At 40.3% G+C, this 24719-nt stretch overlaps 2 protein-coding genes across 4 annotated transcripts; both read right to left on the bottom strand.

Moving 5' to 3' along the window:
* Position 1: 1 nt before the first annotated feature.
* Positions 2-4005, bottom strand: il17d (interleukin 17d). Its single transcript, XM_063497511.1, has 3 exons — positions 3968-4005; positions 2083-2394; positions 2-458 (listed from the first exon to the last, which is right to left on the bottom strand). Exons 1-3 carry the CDS (start codon positions 4003-4005, stop codon positions 143-145), a joined length of 666 nt encoding a protein of 221 aa, XP_063353581.1. The 3' UTR covers positions 2-142.
* ift88 (intraflagellar transport 88 homolog) lies at positions 3669-24376 on the bottom strand. Of its 3 annotated transcripts, none has more exons than XM_063497507.1 (27): positions 24191-24376; positions 23901-23963; positions 23671-23730; positions 23350-23403; positions 23165-23228; positions 22841-22910; positions 21995-22085; positions 21362-21466; positions 20760-20862; positions 19626-19972; positions 19485-19555; positions 19283-19369; positions 18473-18572; positions 16978-17064; positions 16618-16804; positions 15216-15324; positions 14480-14630; positions 13965-14080; positions 13520-13572; positions 13336-13401; positions 13113-13219; positions 10675-10747; positions 8693-8743; positions 8077-8091; positions 7831-7881; positions 5432-5539; positions 4213-4340 (listed from the first exon to the last, which is right to left on the bottom strand). In XM_063497507.1, exons 1-27 carry the CDS (start codon positions 24269-24271, stop codon positions 4219-4221), a joined length of 2592 nt encoding a protein of 863 aa, XP_063353577.1. In that variant the 5' UTR covers positions 24272-24376; the 3' UTR covers positions 4213-4218. The 3 variants fall into 3 exon arrangements, with proteins under 3 accessions (XP_063353579.1, XP_063353577.1, XP_063353578.1); XM_063497508.1 differs by having other exon boundaries at positions 8693-8740; XM_063497509.1 differs by lacking the exons at positions 7831-7881; positions 8077-8091; positions 8693-8743 and having other exon boundaries at positions 3669-4340.
* Positions 24377-24719: the final 343 nt, after the last annotated feature.

The following is a 24719-nucleotide window of genomic DNA, read 5'->3' as shown; positions in this document are numbered from 1 at the left end:
TTAAGTGACATTTCCAGGGGCTTCCATTTCAGACATAATCCCTTAAACTGTTTCAAATGTTCTAGCACGAGCGAATCAGCTGTAAAAAAAACAAAAACAAAAAACAAAGAAAAACTTCTCTGCAGCAGCAGTCCTGCTTCCGTCATGCTTCCTTTCTTGGAGTGAAGAGCTTCCTGGGTTTAGGCTCTCTCCTCTGCAGGCTCTGGTTGTTCTTCTTCGGCCTCTTCTCCAGCAGCGGCACACAGGTGCATCCCACGGCTATGGAGACGTAGATCTCCGTGTAAGAGTGGCGGCCGCCGACGCAGGAGCCTGTTCTCCTCAGGATGACGGAGGGAGCGTAGACCAGGGTGCTGCGATACTGACTGCTCTCCTCGCCGTACGGTCCGATCAGGCAGCCCTTGCACAGGCAGTAGGCCTCAGGGATGTAGCGGGGATATCTCTTTGGGTTGTATGAGATCCTGAAAATGTATTTAATGATGTTCAATGCAATGGCAGAAACAGCTTGGTACATGAACTGTATATATAAACAAGACATTTTTGTTTTGTACATTTTCCTGGAAAAAAAAAACCATGCAAAATTTCTTGTGACAAAATCTGAGCTCTCAGAGAACTTCTACTGATGTCATCCCTCCCTTTTCCTAATATATTGGATATTGGATTGGGAAGATGGAGCCCCAGCTGTTAAAGGGCAGGAGGCCTTACTAGAAAAGCGAATAGACTACAATAGAGTACTTCAAGAACATTTGGGCGGCTATACCTGCACAAATATAACCTTCAGGGAACACTTAGTTCTTAAGTTCAACACAAGTTTGTAAATAAATTCTGAACAATCAGCAGCATGTTTAGTAGGCTGAAGAACTAACAGAACTTTCTGGACACAATAACTAAAAAAGGAATCTTGGAGGAAAATAAGGAGACAAAGGGACAAACGGAACTAAATGCACTAAATGCCTGTAAGAAGTTTACAGAATGACTGCTGTAACAGGATAACAACACAGTTTATGCTTCCCGAGGGTCTAGAAGCAGAAGGTTTGGCCAGCATTCGTCCCAGAGCAGAGCGTGGAAGATGGCCCAAGAATTTCCCAGAGCTAGAAGCCTTCTGCGGGAACAAATAAATGCTCCAAACAAGAACTGAAAGGCTCAACTGCTACGCAAAGTGTTTCATAGAGCAGCTGTCATTTTGCCAAAGGAGGTGTTAATGCTTTGGCAGAAGAGATCACTGTCTCTCTTCTTTGCAGATGGTATTAATAAAGCAGTCTGGCTCAGATATTTAAGAAAATGTTACCGTTGACTTTATCCATTTACTATCAAAGCTGTCATGGTGAAAGAGACTGGACTGGTCACTATTCACACCTCACCAATTAACCTAACCCATTTTTAGGCTGTGGGAGGAAGTCAGAGTACCCGGAGAGAGCCCATGCACACCAGAAAATACACTCAACAATCATCAGCTGTTACGTGTTTTTCTTTAATAAACCTAGTTTTTCTAAAAGGACAAAATCTGATATATCCAGAGAATGTGGGTAGAACTTAAAAGGTTGAATTAAACATAAGAAACTGTGCATTGTTTAGTTGAGCTGCTGCGTTTCTGTCGCTTATATGAGATTAACATAGTACTTCAGTAGCCTGTTTTGATATTTTCTGCTTTATGCCAAAGTCTGTTCAAAAAAGTGTATTTCATGTATTTGTTTAGCATTAAAGGCAATCAGAAAGTTGCCAGTAGCCGTGATGATGTAGGTACTCTGAAAGCGCAACGCCTTTCAGGACACGTTTCAGGAAACATTTCATTTCACTGCCTGTTGTACTCGTGTAATTATGTATGTGACAAATAAAGAATCTTAAAATATCTAATTTAATTATACCGTGAATCCACGGCTGAAAAAGTCTGTTCTGTTATTTAAATATAAAATATGTGAGCATGCACGGGTTTCTTTCTTCCAGTTGTTTCTAAATCATAATACATCCCAATAAATGTTTTTATCCCCGCCTTATCGCTATTTTAAGCATAGCGCTGTCTCGTGATAACAGATGTGAAACGTAAATGCTTTACTGGCACCGGATAAGTGTCCCTCCTGCTCTCACCTGTAGGCCCAGGGGGAGATGCTGAGCAGGTTGACCGGGAGGCGGGTCTTGCCGTCGGTCGGGACTCGTGCGGTGGTGGGGCAGGTGAGGTTAAGTTTGTCCTGCGGCTCCAGCTGCAGAGCGTGATGGAAAGCGCTCATCACTCCCACCGAGAGCCGTCCAAAAATCTCCTCCAACTTCTCCTCCGGCATGTCCAGACAGGACCGCGTCCTGACGGTCTTCTTTCTGACCCGGGTCGCTGCTGCCGGCCGACACAGCGACAGCAGCAGTAGTAGCAGAACGTGGACTCTGTGGGGCATCTTCGCGTTTCTTCTCAGGATGTTGCTGTGCCCAAGTGCGCATCCACCGAAAAACGAAAGTTTCCTTTGCGTTCTTAAATAATGCTTCTGAGAACAAGTGACGTTTGTTCGAAAAAACAGATTTGATCGTTCACAGGTTACTTTCCTCTGTTAAAATCCAGCAAATAGTTGGAGGTGCTGGAAAGCCAGCGGCACGCAAACGCTCCACGATCCTGGCGCTGAAGGCGAGGAACAGGCGCGCCACCAGGAAAACTGCAGAAACATTTTTTGTTTTTTGGCACTACACATCCACGGCGTCGCCAGGAGGAATAATTGCCAAATAATTTGAAATTTTCTAACAGTTTGTGAGTGTCACACCTGCTGCTTTGTGTCCATGACGAGAAGACACCACAGAGGAGTATCTGGTTCTCATTTCTCCTGCGACGTGTGCGTAAAACCCCGACTGTGTGCTGAGGCGGTCTGATGCAGCAGCCAGAGAGAGGCTCAGTTACACTGAAGCACTGGCAGAAAAAAAATAGTCCTGCCTGGTCCCCAATAAAAAAAAAAAAGAGCCCAGCGTTTATTAGAGGAGATCCTGATGCGAGTGGGAAGTCCAGCCTGTTGGATGTGGATCCTGGCTTTGCACCATCTCCGCCCCTTAGACCAGAGGTGTCAAACATAAGGCCCGGGGGAGGCAGCAAAGACTCCAGTCCGGCCCACTGCTTTAGTAAATGTGACGGAGAGCTTAAATTTCTGGACTTTTATATGTGTTTTCATAAGTTTTTTCACTATTGACTGTAAACAGAGATTTCTGTTTTTGTCACAATAAAAGAACATTTTCCGCGAGTTTAGTTTATAATTACAGGAAAGCCTGTCCAAGGAGCTGATTTTTTTCTTCTGTAATTTTACACATTTCTTACCGTTTAAGCCCAAACAGTCTGTCAGCATGACTGTTCTTTATTTACTACAGCAGCTTTTGTTTACCGTGTGGAAAGAATGAGACTGACTGCTGGAACTGAACTTCTTTTTCTTGTAATCAGGGATTAAAAGTGTCGTTAAACTTCTTTACACTGACAAAAAGGGGAGTTCCACTGGTCCGGCCCACTTAAGATCAATGTGGGCTGCATGTGGTCCACAGTATAAAATAAGTTTGACATTCCTGCTTTAGATAACATGCAAATAGCTACGTAACAACACTGCTAATGTCAGCTCTAGTTTTACCCATGCACTTTGTTTTCTTTGTTTCTGACCATTTAAAGTTTTAACAAACTGTCACATTGATACTCAGACTCAACATTATTTCCTTAATGAAATAGTTTCTCTTTTAATGATACAATAAACAACATAAAGATGAAGAAATAAAAAAAAAAAATAAATACAATAGAATAATTACAAAATGAAGAACATGAAACAGAATCTGGAACAGATGAATCACAAACCTTTGCCTTTAAAAGCATCAGAACGGTGAAATGTTTTCCAATTTTTAGCAATGAGCTCAAAAATACAGGGTAATATGGTAGTATGGTATGGAATAGTATGTCCTTTTCTTTGAAACCCCGTGTGCTGGACTTAAGAGCCAGAACAAAGCTGTCTGAGGTGTCTCACACTGTAACGTAACCAGCATTCCTATCACGTACAGAGGCATTCATTTCCTACACGGACATTTAGAAATGGACACATTTTCATTTAACAAAGGACTGAGATGTCAGGTAAAGATGTTCATTGTGACAGAGCATCTGGACCATCATGGATTACCAACAGATGTACATAAACATCTGCTGAACATGAGTTTAAAACGTCCTGTGGTGAAGCTCTGGGTTCTTGACTTAGAAACAGAGATAGCCTTGTGCTAATGCAGCTACTCTGGCAGCAGGTCGTCTCCTAGCTCTTCATCTGCAAAGTCGTCATCCTCCACACGCTTCTTGACTCCCGTCTTTGGTCTGTCCATCTGAGGCCCCAGTGGGTCCACGTAGGATGCATCTACACACAGGAGGAACAGCTTGTGATGAAATAGTTTGGGACACTGTATCCCGATAGAGACATAATGTCCACTTTGTACACCCTTTCTACCAATGCCGTTCTTTTTCTGTGTGTGTTTTTCTCAAGGAGCGCTGCAGAGTGAGATCGTGTGCACAGACAATTTCACTGCATTTTTTGGCATTCTAAATAGTTAGATGATTTAAGATAACTTTCAACATTTAAGTCTGCACAGGTTCATATTTTAAAAACACTGATATAAATATTACTCTGTTCCATTTTTAAACAGCTGCAATGAATTGCATTTAAGGATAAATTATTCAAGTTGTTCTTTTCCCTTATACTCAGTGACCCTGCTCTGCTTGTGGTGTGTCACTGCTTGGCTGAGATGCTGCGGTTGCTAAACTGACTTGTTGCAATGGTGGCATCCTATTACAGTGAGCGCTTTAGAACGTCTCATTTATGCACAAATGTTTGAACAGGCAGGCTGCACGGCCAGGTGCTAGATTTTATACATCTGAGGCAAAGGGACTTACAACACCTGAATTCAAAGATTAGAGGTGCGGCCCAATACTTAAATGACAACCCATGCAGTTTATCTGCAGAGGACTATCCGCTGTGTGCTGCAGACAAAGAAAAACCTTTGATAATATCTTTATGATCATCTAAACCTCAGAATGTGTTTCAACATGGGCTTGAACTCTGAATGGATACACAAATACAGCTCTTTTCTACTTTACTGGGCCATTCAAAGACCTTTATAGAATTCAGTCACCCATTCACACAAGCACTTTTTTCTATGCCTGAGTGCTTTTCTATCTTTTCCTATCTAACATTCACACTACAGCTCACTGCGACTCATAATGTGGATGGCTAAATTATCAGAACTTCAGCCATCCATGTAGATGATGTTCCAGCACTAAATGAAATGAAACTGCACTAAGATGTCCATAAACCATCTGTGTGATTATATATTTATTCATATGTTTCTAAAAAAGGCACGTATGTCTTGCACAACACATGAAGTTCAAAGACATAAGATAGTTAGGTAGGTGTTATATCATTAACTGCAGAGAAAAATATGGTTTCCTCACCCAGTTCTTTTGGACTGCTAGCTTCATAAGGCTCATTTGAACCAGGAAGTGACCTCATTTTGGCGCTCAGACGCTCTCCTTTGGTGCTGCTGCTGCTGCGACCACTGTCTGTACAAAAACAAGCACACACCTGCTGACTCATGATCTTTTTTAAAAGCAATACTCACATTCAAAATCCTATTAAAAGCTGTTTAAATGTTTAAGCTGTTTAAAACAGCAGTGCCTCTGTGGCCTGCATGTGACTGAATATAGACGTGCAAAGTTTTCTTGCACACTTTCACATACAAATGTCTTTTTCATGGCCCAAGTATCTCACTGACACTGGCTGAATATGTGCAGAAAAATCATTCCTCCAATGTGAAATCACAGTCACTAAATATCACTGACATGTACGACTTGCTGTACAATAATGGACGATATTTGTGAAAGGCATGGCGCGGTCGAACATGCCTACTGACCAGCTGCTAAAATGCAACACTAATATGCAACACACTCAGGTACTTTTGACAGGATGTAATGAATATGCCGGATAATGTGCACGTGTGTGTTCCAGGCTTATATGACAGGCTGACAGGACTGTGTAGTGATATGAATTACAGACATGACTGCAGACAGCAGCAGCCAACATCTGGCTGCCAGGTAGCCTTGGAAACCTTAGGGGATCGGCGGCAGAAAGCTGAAAAACAGGAAGGAGGCCTGATATTCCACCTTCCCCTCATAGTCTCAAAAAAAACCTCACAAACTGCTGGCAAACTGAGACCTCGGTTGGAAAAATCAACGTTTCCCCCCCGCCTTCCTTTCTTGGACAGTCTCGTTTGCATTTCTCTTTTAGTTTACACAACTCAGAGGCATGTACTAGAGGGATAACAAAACATGCTAGAAGCTAGGAGCTGCAACAGAAGTTTCCACAATTAAAGACGTTATAGACATGTTTTATACACCTCTGAAACACAAATAACCCTTTATTTCTGCAAGGAGATGGAGATCAATAGAGATGACGCAACTTTCTGGCTTTTATAACTATTTTTTCTTATTAAAGTTCAGGTGCATTAACATAAACCCAACCATATCATTTACGTTTGAAAAGGCACATCACACATGATAGAAAACACAGGTTAGAAAATCCCCACGTTTCGACACACTTCTCTCCTGTTCTGCCACTGCGTTTCACCAGATTCAGACTGCAGAACAACAGCTGTGGATACGTGAGAAAACAAACCACCAGACTCGCACGTCAGTCATGAGAGAGCTGAAGACCTGCAGACACACTCGACCACACAATACGCAGACTTTACAGAAAAGATGGAAAACTCTCAGGTGAACGAGAGGGTTTTCCCCGAATATCTCAGAGCCGTCTGAGTGCTCGCTCCCCTCCTCCTCCTTTCAGTGCAAAAAATGAGCACAGTCCAACATCCCGGCTGCCTGTCAAACGATTTCTGGATCAGGCCCATTTTTTCTTCTTCACTTGGGAAACTCACTTCTGCTATGCGTGCCTTGCAGTGCTTCACTCAGATGGTTTTAATCACTTAAAAGATTTCTAATGACAGGAGCTCTTATAAAATTAAAAATAAAAGAGGTCTGATGCTAATGCTCCGTAGAAGAGAATCACCTATATGTGCAGACACCTTTGGCTGACTGAAGAACTTTATCAGAGGTCAGCTTAAGATTTCACAGCAGAGACTGACAGTACAAACCTAAACATGCTGTTGCTGCTATACAGTTTCCCTTAGTCTAATTTATTTGAATTTTGCTGTTTTGGCTCTTAAAGTTCATTGGCAGGTGAGCTGACTGTGCATTTGAGGGCAAACTACAGATGTAACAACTTCTCTACTTTTAAGATTAGGCTTAAAACGTTCATTTTTGCTAAAGCATATAGTTAGGGCTGGATCAGGTGACCCTGAATCCTCCCTTAGTTATGCTGCAATGGGCGTAGGCTGCTGGGGGATTCCCATGATGCATTGGGTATTTCTTCTTCAGTCACCTTTCTCATTCATTATGTGTTACTGGACCTCTCTGCACTGAATCATTCTTGTTATTAATCTCTGGCTCACCCAAACCGGTCGCAGCAGATGGCCCCGCCCCTCCCTTCCCTGAGCCTGGTTCTGCCGGAGGTTTCTTCCTGTTAAAAGGGAGTTTTTCCTTCCCACTGTTGCCAAAGTGCTTGCTCATAGGGGGTCATGTGATTGTTGGGTTTTTCTCTGTATGTATTATTGTAGGGTCTACCTTACAATACAAAGCGCCTTGAGGTGGCTGTTGTTGTGATTTGGCACTAGATAAATAAAATTGAATTGAATGAACCGATCAAACAAACAAGCCCCAGTTTATTCAACAATCTCCTTGTCTGACTACAAATGGCCAGAATTACAGGCACATAGCCTGAAAGTCATAGTCTTACATACCTCTCCCCGAGTCCAGCAGTGGACTGAAGTGTTTAGACTCAGACTGAGACACTGGGAAGCAAAGAGGAAGCAGAGAGGGAATACAGATGAAGACAGAAGATCCAGAGAAGAAGATGAGAAGGAAGGAGAGATTACAGAGCTAGACTGAAGGTCTTACAGTACAGAGAGTAGCAAAAAAGTCTGCCACTTGCAATGAAAGATGATGACAATAAATGTGTCTGCGGTTTACAACCTCGCTTCTCTCACCTGCTTTGACCTCATCTTGTGCACCATGAGAAAATGAGAAAAGGATCTGGGTTTTAGTTCAACAATTTAAACGTTCAAACCAGTATTTAAGCATCTGAAAGACTGAAGTAGCAAGGCTGTGATGGACAGTCTCCAGCAACCGTGTGTGTTCATTTTAACAGATGCATTTGGAGGCTCTGGCACCACTAAGCTATGGGATGATGAAAAGTCCTAATCTAATTTATCACGACACAGAGGATTAATGGAAGCCTTGGCAGGAGAGAGCAGCAAGCGCATTAACAGGTGTCCGTTACACAAACTCATATATGAATACAACTCGACTACAGGAGCCTGCTAGAGACGTTCAGCTGCACAGCATGGAAAAGCTGGGCCTTGTTACACTTTCTGGAAGCTCTCTGGTTTGTATGGATTACATTTGAAATTTGCTCATGGTCCAGCTTTCCAGTGCCACAGCCAGCCTATTTGTCTGTATTTGGTGGGGATCTGTACTGAATGATCAGCCTCTTCAGTGTCTACTAATCCTACAGAGTGCTCAGACCTCCTCATCCTGCAGGATCTAGCAGGATGAGGAGGTCTGAGCAGATCAGGCCTCAGTGTGGTGTTAGAAAACATATACCCATAACGCTGGACTTCTTAGGAGAGATGAGGACAGGTGTGGAGATGCCTGCTGCAGCATGTATGAACAACAGGTAGAGAGACAGAAAGAAGCAGTGAGACATAAAAATAAAAGAGTGGATCTGATGATCAAAATCATGACGATGATCGTCGTTATAGAAGAGGCATCAGAACCATTACAATTTTTTATGAAAATTATATTTACGTGAGCAAACTTCTCATATGTTAAAATCTTGGTTTAGCTCAAGCTGCCATGAAAAAAACCTAGGCCTAATAAAGTTCACAGATGTTCCTGTACTGTATGTTCATTTAACTTGAAATTACACCAAAACCCACACATGGAGATGGTTTTCAGTGTGACTCTAATAAGATTTTTATAGATGTGCCTCATTCTGGGAGCTCAGTGTGCCTTTTGTGTTGCAGCACAACACAAAACAAGTGTAAGTTCAAATCCTTAATGATGTAAGGTCTGAGCAGAGAGAACAAGGATAGACGACATGGAGAGCACAGTCTGTGGACAGAAGCCACAGGCAGATGTGTGGCTCTCTGTCTCTGTCTCTCTGCTGGCTGATTTGGGGGATCCACAGTTGTTCGATGCCACGTCACCAGCACAGTTACATACTTATTGACATCTGCATTGTTAACACCGCAACACAGATACAATGGGGGAAAGTAACTATCTGATCACCTGCTGAATCTGTAAGTTTGCTTGTTTCCATGGAGACACACAGAATGTCAACAAAATCCAAAAATCCACGAAAAACCCCAACATTATATAAAAGTTATAAATTGATTTGCATGTCACTGACTTAAACAAGTATTTGATCCTCAAGCATAACACCTACTAAGTACTTGACGGTGAAACCCTTGCCTTGGCGATATGTTTTGGGTCATAATCATGCTGGAAGATCCATCCATGACTCATCTTCAGTCCTCTGGCTGAGGGGAGGAGGTTCTCATCCAAGATTTTACGGTACACAGCCCCGTCCACTGGCCCCTCAGTGCAGTGAAGTTGTCCTGTGCTCTTAGCAAAAAAACAGCCCAAAGCACAATGTGTGCTTGACTGTGGGGATGATGTTCTTTGAGTCATACCCAGCATTACATTTCCTCCAAACACAGAGGGTTGAGTTGATGCTAAAGAGCTTGATTTTGGTTTCATCTAACCACAGCACTTTTCCCCAACATGATTTAGATGTTCACTGGCAAACTCAAGACTTGTACAGCCTTCTTGAGTAAAACGACCTTCCTGAGCGCTGCAAGATTTCAGTTCATTACAACATAGTGTGTTACTAATGGTGTTCTTGGTGACTGCGGTCTCAACTGCCTTCAGATCGTTAACAAGCTCCTCCCATGTAATATTGGGGTAATCCACTGCCTCATCACCATCCTCACTCCATGAGGCAACATCTTGCATGGAGCTGCAGACTGAGGATGACTGATGGTTATTTTATGTTTTTTCCATTTCCAAATAATCACACCAGCAGCTGTATAAGCTACGGTCATGTAGCTCATTCCAGTCTTGTGCAGGTCTGCAATTTTGTCCCTGACAACATTTGACAACTCTCTGCCCTCACCCATGGTGGTGGTGAGGCTGGAATGGAAGAAACTGATTCTGTGGACAGGTGTGCTTTATACACAAACCGAGCTCAGGAGTATTTGTAATTGATTGATCCCAATCTGTGAGAGACAGAATTCTGTTGTAATTGTAGGGATCAAATATTTCTACTCAATAACATGCAAATTAATTTATAACTTTTATACAACTTTTTTTTTCTTGAACTCTGGTTGATATTCTCTCTCTTTCCATTAAACTACCATAAAAATTAGAGACCGTTAATATCTTTCCAAAGTAAGCAATGGGGATCAAATAATTATTTACACCACTATAGGTTGATGATGTGTGGACGCACAACTCTGGTCTCAGTTGCAAATAACAGCGGCGGTAATCTGTTGACCTAATTTGAAAAACAACAACCGACTCACCAGCGCTCCCTGCACTGCTCTCTCTGCCTTCTCTTCGACTTCTCGCGCTGCCTTCCCGTCCCGATTTTATCCTCTGCAAAGGGAAATAAGAGAAAAGGGTGGCGTATGAGAGAAATTGCGGGCAGGGACACAAATAACACTAAATGTGTTCTAAATGTGTTTGACTTCAAAAGACAGACGCAGTTTTGCCAATCAGATTACAGCGCTTCAAAAAACACTGTGCTTCATAAACAAAGTACATTTTTTTTGCTATGAAAACAATCTGGCAAAAAGATAAGCCCCAATATTCAAAGGAATGTGACATTAATGCGCAAAAAATATTACATACCATAAAAGTGTTACATGTAAACAAGCCTTACATAAAGTCAGGGGAGTACTCTGCAGAATCACTAAAACCATAAGCAGTTAGTTTTAAAGATGAGGAAAAGAAATGAAAACAAGGATATATGATGCCACGAAAAACAACCACACAAAGCCAACGTCTAGCTCATATATTAGATTTAGGTTATTGCTATCCTCTCAGTCCTCGTGTCATGCACCGTGCAGTTTGTTTTATCAGTGGGATCAGTTGTTTTCCACTGTTTTTCAGTTTGAAGAATTTGGGGATTAACGAGTCAACCCTCCATCATTCTCTGTAGGCCTGTTTCTCTGCTCCAACAGCAGCTGGTTGTTATTTGACGAACTCATCGGTCTAATCTGTTCCTGGCTTTGATAAATCACTCCACACGACCAAGGCACACGGCTCTGTTACTCTGGCTTTCTTCAAATCTTGACTGACCCCAAACCACCTCTAGTTTATGTATCACACGTGTGTTGTTTAGAAGCCATTAAATAATAATTACATATAAGGAACAATGCATTGCAGAAGTTATTCAAAATATGCAGTGTTAGCGGATTATTTTCTTACTCAGCTATTATTCATAATAAACAGGATATGAGAATATTCCTGTGATCAGAGTCTTGGAGTACTGCGTTGGTAAAACACCTAAAAATATTTTTCTTCACAGACAGATGCACGAAATGTCCCATTCTGTGTTATTTGTAATCTTCAACATCAGCAGTGCGCTTAAACCCAGAAATTAAGAACAATATTAATACAACATAAGTAAACCAGGATATTCTATTGATCATATGCAAGCAGCGGGATAAGATCCAATTAGAAACAAGCAACGTTGTTGGCCTATGTAATAATGTGGTTCCATGACTTGGGTCTTGAGTAAATCTAGGTTTAGATTGGGAAAGAAAACACAGGCTTTATGCTAACCATCACAGAAGATGAGAATAATCCCTTTGGCTGCTTATATTCAAACCACTGACCACTTTTCTAATTCATTCTGACGTTTCATGTGACACTGAACAACTCAAACAACTGCACTGGCATCAGACCTGAGAACAACTCTCCAAACACTAAAGCTGTTTTGAAAAAGACCCGAGATTACTATCAGCCAGGTGTTAAACAGCTGTACAGCATCTGTTTGATTCATGGAAAATAAATAGAGATGAAAAACAGCTGTTTTTCATGCAGCTGCAGAGTTGCAGTGACCACGGTCCAACTTTGCATCTAAAGGAAACGCGCCTGTTTTAAATCAGCGAGCGCTCATCCAGGAACAGACGTCAGGACTCTGTTAAAAAAGTGATGAAAAGATGATTGATGAAAGTGCCCGAAAGGTCTCTAATGTACAAGTGCAAAATACGCAAGTAATTCATCAGGCAGCATGTTAACATGCATCAGATGGACCCACTTATAAATTACATCACAAACAAGGTGGAGTGTGTGAAGTTTAATTCATGCAAATAGATCTCGGATGTTGTTCCTGGGATCTGCTGGAGCCTACCTTGGGGGTCACTGCACCGAGCGCTCCGATCACCACTCGGACCACTTATTACCTTCACCCTCCAGATCTTCTCTGAGCCCTTGGTACTTCTCCAGCTTCTCATTTTCCTTCTTCCTGACGTTGTTGTCAATCTGTATAGCTACATCTATCACTACGGCCGTCTTCTTCTGCTTGTCTACCACCACTATGTCCCACAGGATCTTAGCTCAGTCATTCTCCACCACCATGGGGGGCCATACTTGGCACATATGTTTCTGTATACTATGCTGGCCACTTGGTTATGGTTCCATGTATGCCCTGCTTGCTAGCATCTTGCACCCTGCTGTTATGTGGTGGATTGTCTCAGGGGCATCTTTACACAGCCTGCACCTGGGGTCTTGCCTGGTGTGATAGACCCCAGCCTCGATGGATCTATATGTTATAAATATGTGTGTGTGTCACCATTATTAAAAGTCAATTCCATTTTATTTCTATCTCTGTTAGTGAACTTTTTGTGGGGGGGTTTTTTGCAAATTGTTTTCAAGTCTTTTTTTATTAAATGTAGAATTGAGACCTGCCAAACAGAGCATTAGTTTATTTACCCAGAAATGTCTGACAGAATACCTGCTCTCTGATTTCCTTCATCTTCTCTACCTTCTTCAGTTTGGTGGCGTAGTCTTGGACTTCCTTCAATTGCATATCTGTGCACAGCCGCACCAGGAAACGCAAGCCTGCACCAAACAACACACACACACACACACTCTTTAATTTTACACTCTGATCAGGGCACCATCTGTTGCTGGTCAAGAGTTCCGTTGAAAACTGCGTAACAAGCTGGATCAATTACATTCCACATTTTCTGGAAACTTTCGGTGGATTTCTTTATAAGTTTCCAGTGCTTTCTGGGAGTTTCCTGTGAAAGAGGAAAAGAAAAAGAACAAAAAAATGAAATGAACTCTGCTAGCTCACATTGCAACTTTGCTTTGTTGTTTTATTGCCATGCAAGCTGAGGTGAAACGTGTTTTTCTCACCACTTCGTCTGTAGCAGCTTGCCACCATTAGCTGCCACTTCACCTGAGTTGGTCTGAGGAGCAGAAACACACCTGATCAATATAAACACACAAACCCACACCTAACTTAAATCATTTTGCTGACCTCCTAAGGACTGCTCAGAACATATCAGTATGCCAGTACCACACTGAAATAGCTAATATATTTTAATAATTGATACCACGTAACACAACTATTAATGTGTAATACAAAAGGTGGAACGATGTATCTCAAGATTAGAGAATATGAAACAACTTCACTAATTTTTTCTGCAACAGCTCCATATAAAACGAGAGGCTATCACATTCATTTAAGTTAGGAACTCATTTAAAGGGCTTCCATAAAAACCTTAGAGTGTGAACTTACAATTTTTTACCAACCCATCCGTGCTATCTGTTTAAATAAATCTAAATGGTAGTTACTTACTGTATTAGTGTGGCTCTTTCAAAGTACTGAATGGCTTTCTCACAGAACTGTGTCTCAATGTAGTAAGCTCCGAGCCACTCGATCACATCGATGTTGGAGGGAAAGTACCTAAAGGACTGGACAGCAACAACGTAACAACATTAGTTTGCTTAAAGTAGTGGTGTCAAAAGTAGGGCCTGGGGGCCAGGATCAGGACAGCAAAGGGTCCAATCCGGCCTGTGTTTAGATAATGTGAAGAAGGGCATAAATCTTTTACTTTTATCTGTATTTTGAGAAGTTTTACAGCCTTTTGTACTGCTAAATATCTCCATCATGGCCATTCACACTACCCTAACATAATTAACTAACAGATGAGCAAAAAAGTGACAAAAAAACCAAACAATTTTTTTCATTGTACAAATTTCTGTTTTTTACAATGGGTCCACAGACAAAAAATGTACTGTTAACTTCTGTACAGTGTAATTTAGTGTAATTTAGAGAGGAAAAAACCCCCCATGAAATTAAGCTTCTGGTACCTCATAATAGTACTGGAAAGCCTGGGATTTGTCCCCCTCGCCATCATGCAGTTCTCCCAGCTTAGCCAGTGCCTGGGCGTCTGTGGGAGTTACACTGATGACCTGCATTAGCCACTCGATTCCTTGTTCAGGATTTTCCAGAAGCTCATAGCTGGGATCAAAGTGTTAAGAACTAATAGATGCTCATGTGATGATATATGGACAAACAGGCTTGAATCCCTGAATGAACACATTCCAACAAACCCTAAAGTACATACGAGTAAAAACAGATCATCTGTGTGACATACAAACACATCACTAGAGCCTGTCTGACACAGGATTTTTAAGACTATATCAGACTATATACTGATATTTGGCGATTTAGAACTCAGATATTCCAATATATCGTCTAAAAATGTTTTCTTTCACACACAGCAAAGAAACCAAACAGATTTATATTTAGGAGTAAAGGCTGCCTTACTCTGCTCAGATCAGCTGGTTTTTGTGTTTGTGTCTTTCTAAATATGTTTTTGGCAACAGGGGCGTCGTATGGTGCCCCCTGGTGAACAAACTATGCAACATCAATGGACTTTGACACTTTGTAACGGCATTTCTCTCATGTCTTCTTTACTTCTCTAATTTTCATTGACTGTTACAAATGCCGATAACAATAGAAGAACAAATAGCTAATATTGGGCGATTGTACTGGCCCGCTGATAAAACCATCTCCACATCACACTTGTTAGCAGCGGGATACAGGCTGGCCAGCTGGTACATGACTTGGGAACTGTTCCTCAGAATGGCATGGAGCTTCAGGAAGCAGTCCAGAGCCTCCTCTAGACGATTCAGTCTTTTATAAGTCAGACCTGGAACAAGGTTTAGGGGAAAATTCAGTCACGTAACTGTGCCTCTATGTTAATAAGATTGTGTCTGTATATAAATCATACAGACACATATATACCACATGTTGGTGTAGTTTTAATCCAGCGATACCTTTTACTTAAGATGACTTTAAAATTTGGATGCTGTTGCTTTAAAGAGCTACCATGTCTGTGAATACGATAGCTCCAAAGGTTTTGAATGAATTCTGATAAAACTTTGTATAGGTGTAGAGTCGGGTCATATTAACAAACCATTTAAATTTCGTTAACATCAACCAAGGTCTTCAAGGTGAACTTAAAGATTTATTGGCTGAAAACAGACCAAAACGCCTGATAAGTTATGTTAACTAATGTTAGCCTGATAACTGAAACTAAGATTCTGACAACTGTGGTGTGTATTGTCAACAGAAAGTACCCATGAAGCTTTCAAATATCATGTCTCATTTGACCTCTGACCTCTCCTTTAAGGTCAATAGCTTGATCTGAAGGTTAAAGTAATAACAGTAGATAGAGGTAATTAAAACTATTTTTCTTATTGCAATTATTTGTATTAAAAACATTTATAAAATGGTATATGGGAATTTTAAATATCACATTATAGTTTGCATCCAAATATGTCACATTTGACCTCTGACCTCAATTTTACATCTGCCTTTCTTTCAAATTGACCCAAAAATGCGTACTATCTTTAAAGAAAGTATTGTCAAGAGAAAGAAAATGAGCTGCCTACTTGGTTAGAAACATGCTGTAGTAGATTATTATATAATAAAATAAGGTTATTTGTGTCCATGTATTGATAAATCAGTGCCAATTATCCATTACCTACTCCTACATAATCTTTAAACACAAAATACAATACAATTAAAAGTAAATACTTCGCAGAGAGTGAGCTACCCTGGGGGAGGTTTGTGCTCTAAGTGTGTCTTGTTATTTATGTATTTGTGCACATTCCAATAGGGTCGGTCATGCTGTGTCCACACTTATTCTCAATGTAGCCTCAGCCAATATTCTGATACTCATAGCAGAATGCTGGATGAAGATACACAGAGATTTAGACAGAGTACTCATGGCCTCACTATATTTTCCGAACAGTCAAGAGTCTGGATTTAAAGTTTAACCAGTGCTTGCAGCAAATATTAACAGACCACAGTTCAGAGTGCAGCAAGCTCTTGTTGTTCATTCCCAAATGATTCTTGCACGTCCAACTGTTGTTGAGCAATACATCAAACCTCCTGCTTATCTACTACCGCAGTACTGCTGCAGTTAAGGAGCACTTACCCAGGTTGTAAAGGCCTTCGGTGCACGAGGAATCATTCCTCAGTGCTTCTTTGTAGAACTCTGCAGCCTTTTCATAGTCCTGTTTGACAAACACCGTGTTGCCCTTGTTGATAAGTGCTGCTGGGTTGTAACGATCAGCATTCATAGCAAGGTCAGTATATCGGTCAGCCTGGTCGTAGTCTTTCTCCTGTTAGGGAAATTACAAGAGAAGAGACTATGGTTGTTCAATCATCTCCCAACAGTAACATTTAGTATTACATTTCTTTAACAGCAAACCTCCAAATATTTTGTTGATTTTAAGTGTTTTAAATTTTCAGAACTTTTCAGTCTAACGTTATTTTATAATCAAGAGATTCTTACCAGAAAATAGAGGAAAGAGAGGTTAGTGGCTGCAGCGCTCTTCACTCTGCTGTCCTTCTTCTCAAATGCCTTCAATGTTTCCACTGCCTGAAAACACACAACTCGTTACAATCAGGGTAACACTCTGTACTAAAGCTCCTCCAGTACAGCATGCTCAGTAATAAATTATATTTTAAGTATAAACCTATTTCCCCAGCATGTAACACACAAAGAAACATAAAAAAGACATATAAATTTACTGAATTGTTAGTCAAAGAATCAACGACAATATTATTAGCCATTAATAGCCAATCACTGATAAATCACATATACATCTTCTTCACATTCATGGTGAAGATACTTGGACATTTTGGCATTTTTTTCTAAGAACATTTGAAGGTAAGCTGTAATTCTGCTTCATTCCTTACATCTGTTTATGCGTCACCTTCACTGTGTGCTGTGCTCTGGTGAAGTAAATATAATGCTTTGCAAGTTTAAAGTCAGTCCCTCTCCCCTTTTTATCTAACTGACTGTTATGTTACATTCTGGGGAAAATTTCCCAACTGTATTAGTGAGTAAGGATTAGCATTTTCACAAATCACCAGCTTGGCTACAGCTGCACAGGTGACCACCAGTTACATCACCAACACTCCTGTGTGTAAATACTGTAAAAGCACCACAGCATGCATCAGATGTAAAACCAGCGGCTACAAGATAGTTAGTTACTACAGTGAGTCCTTTAATCTTAGCCACAAAGCAGCTCCACACATGGCTGCATGTCCTCCACTGTTCAGTTGGATATTATTATTAACAAAGAATACGTTCAGCACAAAGATTTTCCTGAGCAGTCTGTGGGGCCTAAACCAATAACTGCCTCACAAACGTCTTCTTGCAGTGGCATTATTTGGGTAAAAGACGTCCTTATGAAGCAACAAGTCAAGGGGAACAAACCCAGTACAATCTAAATGTGGACATGGGAATGGAAGGCAGACATACCTCAACCTTAGGCATGCAGATGGGGAGGAAACAAAAGCAAAAAGGCAATGAGAAGATGAAATACTGAGTCGGACACTGAGCTCTGTTCAAACAGCCTCAACAAGAGAAAACTCACACGTACGAATAGTGCTGAGCAACAGTATTACAACATTGTTATAAAAAGAAAAGAAAAGAAAAAGATGGAAACACAAATTAATAATGTAAACGGATAACCAAGAACAGGTTTCACATGTTTTAAGGGAATTACACTTCCATAAATTTAATGCGTGTGATCCTTACTTAATCGCATCGACTTTTTCGGGTTCAGCATTATACTTGGCAAATATTACCAAAGATATAGATGAGATAATTTACATGACAGCCACATATGATGGAAGCTACTAAAGCCTCATTTTGATGTCTTATTATGGTCTAAAATTCAGTTTGGCAGCAAATTATTAAGAGTGGAAGGTGTGATTGTAAAATACACAGACCAGAAAAGAAGGAAGTACCCTTAATGCTGCTGATACAATACTCTCACCTGGTTGAAGTCCTTCTGTCTGAGGTAGGTGATGGCTTTGTTGATCTCTAAATCATTGGCAAGCTCGACATACTGAGAACTCTTCACCATGTCGACACACCTTAGAAAAAAAGAAAACATACATTCACCATCTTCACGTGTCAGATGCCAGCATTCGATTGATCGCTGTAAATAGCAGGTGCATAAATGGAGAATAATTAAGCAATTGTTTGATTTTAATTTCTGTTTCTCAATATTGAAATGGTCCTCTCCAACATACTAATGTGCATTAGTGCACATTAATGCACATGTCACGTAATTTTACAAGTAGTCAACATGTATTATGTTCATTTAAAAACCTAAATAAGAAAGCATTGGGGAAAAAAATTGTTGAAATAATAGTAGAGCTTGAGGTTTATTGTCAGTCTGCTCCAGAAAAATGTTCAGAAAATGTGATCAAACTAGTGTGCAGAGAAGTTTAGGCAAGTAAAGGAACTTTGGAAAGTCCCTCACACCACCACTAAAGAAACGAGAGCCACTGGAAGACTCAAACTATTAAAATCTTCTTCTTGTTACAATCTCCCTCTAAGGGCAGTCTTTGAGCTTCTTGGTTTTTTTTTAAACGTTCAAGCAATCAAGTTGGGGCATTTATGTAATTGTAAATGTATTGTAATTATACCACAGTTAGGCACTGTCACAATTTACAGTTATTCAAGTTAAATATTTTATGTGTTAATGCAAAATATCTTTAAATTTTTCACAATGATGAACAAACCTACCATGCTCACATTAAAGTCTTTAGATGCAAAGAAAAAGACAGCAGTAACAAACCAGTCAAATCCAGTAGCAAACAAAGTCTCAATCGCTGGGGCAATGAGCTTGGCTGCTGTCATGATGTATTTCTCAGCCAGGGTTTTTCTATGAACAGCATACAGGAAGTCAGAGGAACAGGTGAATTAAGGGGAAAAAAGTAATACAGAGGACTGATGGAGCAAGACAAAGTTGTGTTTGTGTTGTGTGAATATCTTCTTACAGATCTCTCTCCATCTGGTGAAGTTTGTCATTTTTAATGGCTTCAATGACCATATTGGAGCTGGTGTCTTCCTGAAAGAGTTGGCAGAACTAGACTTAATTAATGAAATAATAATAAATGCTGTAATAAAATATCACTCACATTGGAAGGGATGTATTTGTCTTCATCATCAATGCCCAGAGGAACAGAGATGAGCTTCTGAAAGGCCTTCTTCATCCTCTCTCTGTCACCGATAGCATAGTAGCACAGGATAAGGTTGAAGCCTGTCTTGATATTTGGACTCTCGCTCATGATGTGCTCGAAAGACGTAATGGCATCTGTGTACTGGCCCATGCAGATAAACACTACACCGATATTCTGCATGATCTTGATCCTCATTTCTTTGTGGGCATTTGTTATCTGATCCAGCGCCATTCGGTAGAACTTGATGGCTTTAGGATAGTTCTTCTGTTTAAAGTAGATGTTGGCCATGTTGACTTTCAGGCGGCCTGGAACAGCAGCATGCATAGTTTGATGGAAAAACCACAAGACAAGCGATACAACAAAGAATTTACAATGTATGAAACATGACTTTTTTCTTATGTGTCAGTGATCTGGGAGTATTTAACACAATGCCACAATTTTCCCAGCAGTAAAAATCCAAGATACTGCAAAAATACACCAAGAGCTACACCTCAGAGTCTACAGGCCTCAGTTATCATGTTAAAGCTCATGAGAGTACAATTAGAAAATGATTGAACTAGTATGGCTTCTATATATGTTTCTACAAAAAGAGCATAGCTTAGATTTGCACTCATTGAGACATCCATGTACGCGTCTTTATACCGAAGTATTGTAGAGTCAAACGTGAGGCCACCTGTAAAGCATGGGTGTTACTGGGTCATGGGGAGGACAATGATCCCATGAAAACTGACTAAACAGAATGACTAAAAAAGAAAAGAATCAACACGTTGCAATAAACGAGTCAGAGTGCAGACCTCAACATGATTTAAATCCTGCGGTAGGTCCTTAAGAAAGCTGTGCATAAATGAATGCCCGAAACCCTCAAGGAACTGAAGCAATGTTGTAAAGAACAGTGAGCCAATATTCCTCAACAATAACAGGAGACACTGATAAAGTCATAGGGAAAAATATTACTTGAAATTGCTGCTGCTGAAGGTATTCCACAAGCTTTCATGCGGTGTATAAAACTTCGTTTTCACATGATTGTATTTACAAGGGCTGCCACATTCTAAGTACACCAGCAGTGAGTGTGAAGCTGAGCGGCCTGCTCACCTGCATTACTGAACATTTTATTCTTCACAATGATCTGGTAGCTGTTCAGGGCCTCTGGGTACATTTCATTGTTTGTGTATTGGTTGGCAAGGTTGAGCAAAACCTGGTAATGGGAGAAACATTTAATATTTCTAAATAAAATAATTAAAAACTGATGTTAGAAATTGATTCTCAAAAACAAACTCTAAATTGTATCTGTCTTTCGCAAGCTGTTCCTTCCTAAATAGCTGAGCCATGAAACAAACAAACGGGATGATTTACTTTAATATTTTAATATGAAACAATAATAATAATTTACTCTGAATGAGATAAATAAGAACAGATTTTGCATACACTACTGAGTAAGCACTTATAGTTTATTTCTACAGTTATTGTAGACCAGGAGGATGTGGAGCATTTTAAATGAAAAGTACAACTTTGATTTGTTTTTGACTAAAAAAAAAACCTCTTGCTTATTTTTACTTATTACTTATCAGCTCGGTTTTTCAGGCATTAAAAAGTAGTTTTTTCAAAAGAAAATCAACACCAGACTGTTCTTTTAGAAAGCAAATCGTTACTCATGAGTGCAGAGTGTAGAACAAGCATACAGCAGCCTGACTTACAGAGTAGGTGAGGTCTAAATTTATATGGTCTGCACTGCCAGACTGTTCCCTCTGTCTGACCAGGGCTCTCTCCTTCCGCCCTGCCTCTTTGGCTTTTTCAAGGGCCTGTAGACACAGACACACCCACACAAACACACACAGCAAGTAAGCCACTTCTGGGTAATAATCAGAAGTAATTATGAATACACACTCTGCTGCAATGATGTAACAAGTTTTTCCTGCCCATTAGACATTCTGGTGCCAAACAAAAAGGCTTTGGCCTTCCACAAGATGAAAATTACCTGCAATAACAATATTTTTAAAAACAGTTTTTTTAATTTTTCAGAAATCACAGCAAACCACACACTGCTGTTATGTGACATAACACATTGCCTATACAATATGTAGACCAATTTTCCCCATGTATGAAAAACCACTGGAAATGGGAAGGTTGATAAACTTCAAGTACTTTGTCCTAACAGCCGTTTTAGGTATTACTCTGGTAGAAATGTAAGCAGTTTTTATACACTTCACTGTGAGAGAGCTGACACAGTTAAAAATGAATTATGGCAAACTGCCCCACTTGGAGAGCCTTCTCTTTAAATCCAGACAGTCAACATTAGTAAAAAGTTTGTTAAAGAGTGAAAGGCTGACCACTTGTAAGGCTCCCATGCTCTGTGCCATGCAGCTCTCCTCTATCAGGTCATTCACTTTCTTCTCCAAGATTTTGATCTTCTCCTCAGGCCTGCAAGAACATGATGCAGAAAAAAAAAGAGAGTGAAATGTTTGTCAGTTTATAATAGCTGGTAATAAGAGGCCCAAGGTGTGCCAAGAAAATATCCCCCACACCATTACACCACCACTCCCAGCCTGAACCACTGGTGCAAAGAAGGATGTCGAAATGTTTTTGTGTTCCTTATGCCAAATTGCCAGAATTTCACAAGCGATGCTTTTTTTCTATTTTTCTATTCTATTAGTTTCGGTGACCCTCTAAATGCCTCAGCTTCCTGTACTACCTAACAGGAGTGTCGCATGGCGTGGTCTTCTGCTGATGTAGCCCATCTGCTTTAAGTTTTGATGTGTTGTGCATTCAGAGATGCTCTTCTGCATACCTTGCTTGTAAAGAGTGGTTGTCTGAGTAACTGTTGCCTTCCTATCATCTCAAAGCAGCATCAACACGACAATTTCAACCAGAAAATTGCCGCTCCCAACAGATCTGCAGTTTTTAAAACACTCAAACCAGGCTGTTTCAAGCAAACAGTCATGCCCCGTTCAAAGTAATTTAAATCACATTTCTTTCCCGGATGCCAGGTTTCAACTTCGGCAGGTCATCTTGACCATGTTTATGTGCCTAAATTTACTGGGTTGCTGACATAAGACTGGCAGATTAGATATTTGCATCAAAGAGCAGTTGAACAGGCATACCTAATGAAGTTGCAGAGTGAGCGTACTGCATAGCATTTTCACACTGAAACAAAGCAGTCTAAAGTGATAACTTACGTATCCTCATTCTTTGCTTCGAGTGCAGGTGCAGGACCTCTGGACTGGCCCAGAGGGTCAAAGGCTGAGCCTGAAAATATAAATCATACCAATTCATCACTATATCACTGCAAGGGGAAAGACACAAAGCTTGCATATTTAAATATGTCCTTACAAGAATGCACAGAGGTTTATATTAACAAAAAAATGCTAATTTTTTATTTTATTTTATTTTTTACGTTAGAGACACTCAACTGTACCTATTCCTGAAGTATACAATAATAACTTTTTAATCATTATCGACACGCAAAAGAAAATAGATGAAACAGACAACTTTAAACTCACCACGACTCAGGGAGGAGGTGTAACCTGCTGCTCTGACGGCAGTCATTGGTCGGGCTGACCCGTCCTGGTACATTTGCAAATAACAAAAAATACATATATAGTAAACACTAATTATAAAAAAATAATCTAACAAAAACTATGCAAGACCTTATGTGCACATTCGATTGTTTAATAATACTTCTCACCTGTACAGCTCCAGTCATGGGTCGTCCCATTGAAGAGGCCATATGAAGCCGAGCCTTTGTGAAACAATAAGTATCAATATTGTAATGAATAAAAATAATTTAGGTCTTTTTAACATGTAGATATAAACAAAAGCATTCCACATAAATGCTTCACAGTAATGAAACAATCACCGTCATTGGCTGCACATCTTGTCACCTATCAGTGATTTAATCTGAGCAACTTTCAACAAAGGACTGTACTTTGAAGGAGGTATCTGTATTTGTTGTGGTCATTCAAAAATGTTCCACTTTTAAAGGATCATTCTCCTTCATTGTACTTACGCCAAAAGAAGAAGCTAAAGATCGAGGTCCAATGGGAGTGCCAGGAAACTTGGCCGTCATCTAGAAAATTAAAGACATGATATATTAGTAGTTAAACAATTTATACACCTCCAGAAAACCCCTCTCTCTCCCACTTACTTACTCATTTACTCACACAAACGCGCACAAACAAACAAACAAACAAACAAACAAACACACACACACACACACACACAGTATTTGACACTTACCGGGGGTCTTCGTCCATGACTTGTCCTCACTGCTTGCTGGAAGCCCACATCATTCTCCAGCTCCTTAAAATTGGACAACAATTAGTCTTCATTTTTTAAAATAGTGGGCCGACGGAAGAGCAGACATTTTTCACACAAACAATTTTGAAATAAAACTTTGAAGTAATTAGTCTTTCGCCATGCCACTATCTCAATCTCATACAACCAACATTAATTTTTCAAAGTTGCTTTCTATACGCTTAGAAACAATGTGCTAATGTAGTGTTAGGTTAGGTTAGCGGTTAATTTACCTCCGAGTCAAATGTCGGATTATAATCATTGTAACCCGAATAAAGGTCGTCCTCCTCTACAGCCAGATGCACATGTTCCATTTCTGTTTCTCCGGAAAGGTAGTGTAGGAAAATATTCCTCAATGTGTGGCAAACAAACAGTTTTCTATGCGAGATAACTGGTAATATTTTGTTGTCCTTTTAGGATTTCGTCCCACAATTCAGCGCGGCACGGGCGGGACAGTTTCCTTTTCAAACCTCTGATTGGTTTTTCATGCGTCCATCATCGTCTGGCCTCAACCTAATTGGTTGAAGTTGCGCTCGTTCGTTGCTAGGATACACTACAACGCTACAACCTATTTCTTCTTCATATTCTCAGAATTATTTTTTAAATACTTACATACATAGTATTTATTATTTATAAAAAGTTACAATTAATAGTTTATGGGTTTCTTTATTGCTCATTTCAAAGCAAACAAGCTTTGTGCGCTCGTTTGCCTTCTTTGGTCCTTCTAGGTCACCGTACAGCACGGTCAGCGTGACTGTCAAG

The sequence above is a fragment of the Pelmatolapia mariae genome, linkage group LG16_19 (assembly GCF_036321145.2).
Source record: "Pelmatolapia mariae isolate MD_Pm_ZW linkage group LG16_19, Pm_UMD_F_2, whole genome shotgun sequence".
Taxonomy (NCBI): Eukaryota; Metazoa; Chordata; class Actinopteri; order Cichliformes; family Cichlidae; genus Pelmatolapia; species Pelmatolapia mariae.
This window is presented reverse-complemented; position numbering and strand designations above follow the sequence as displayed.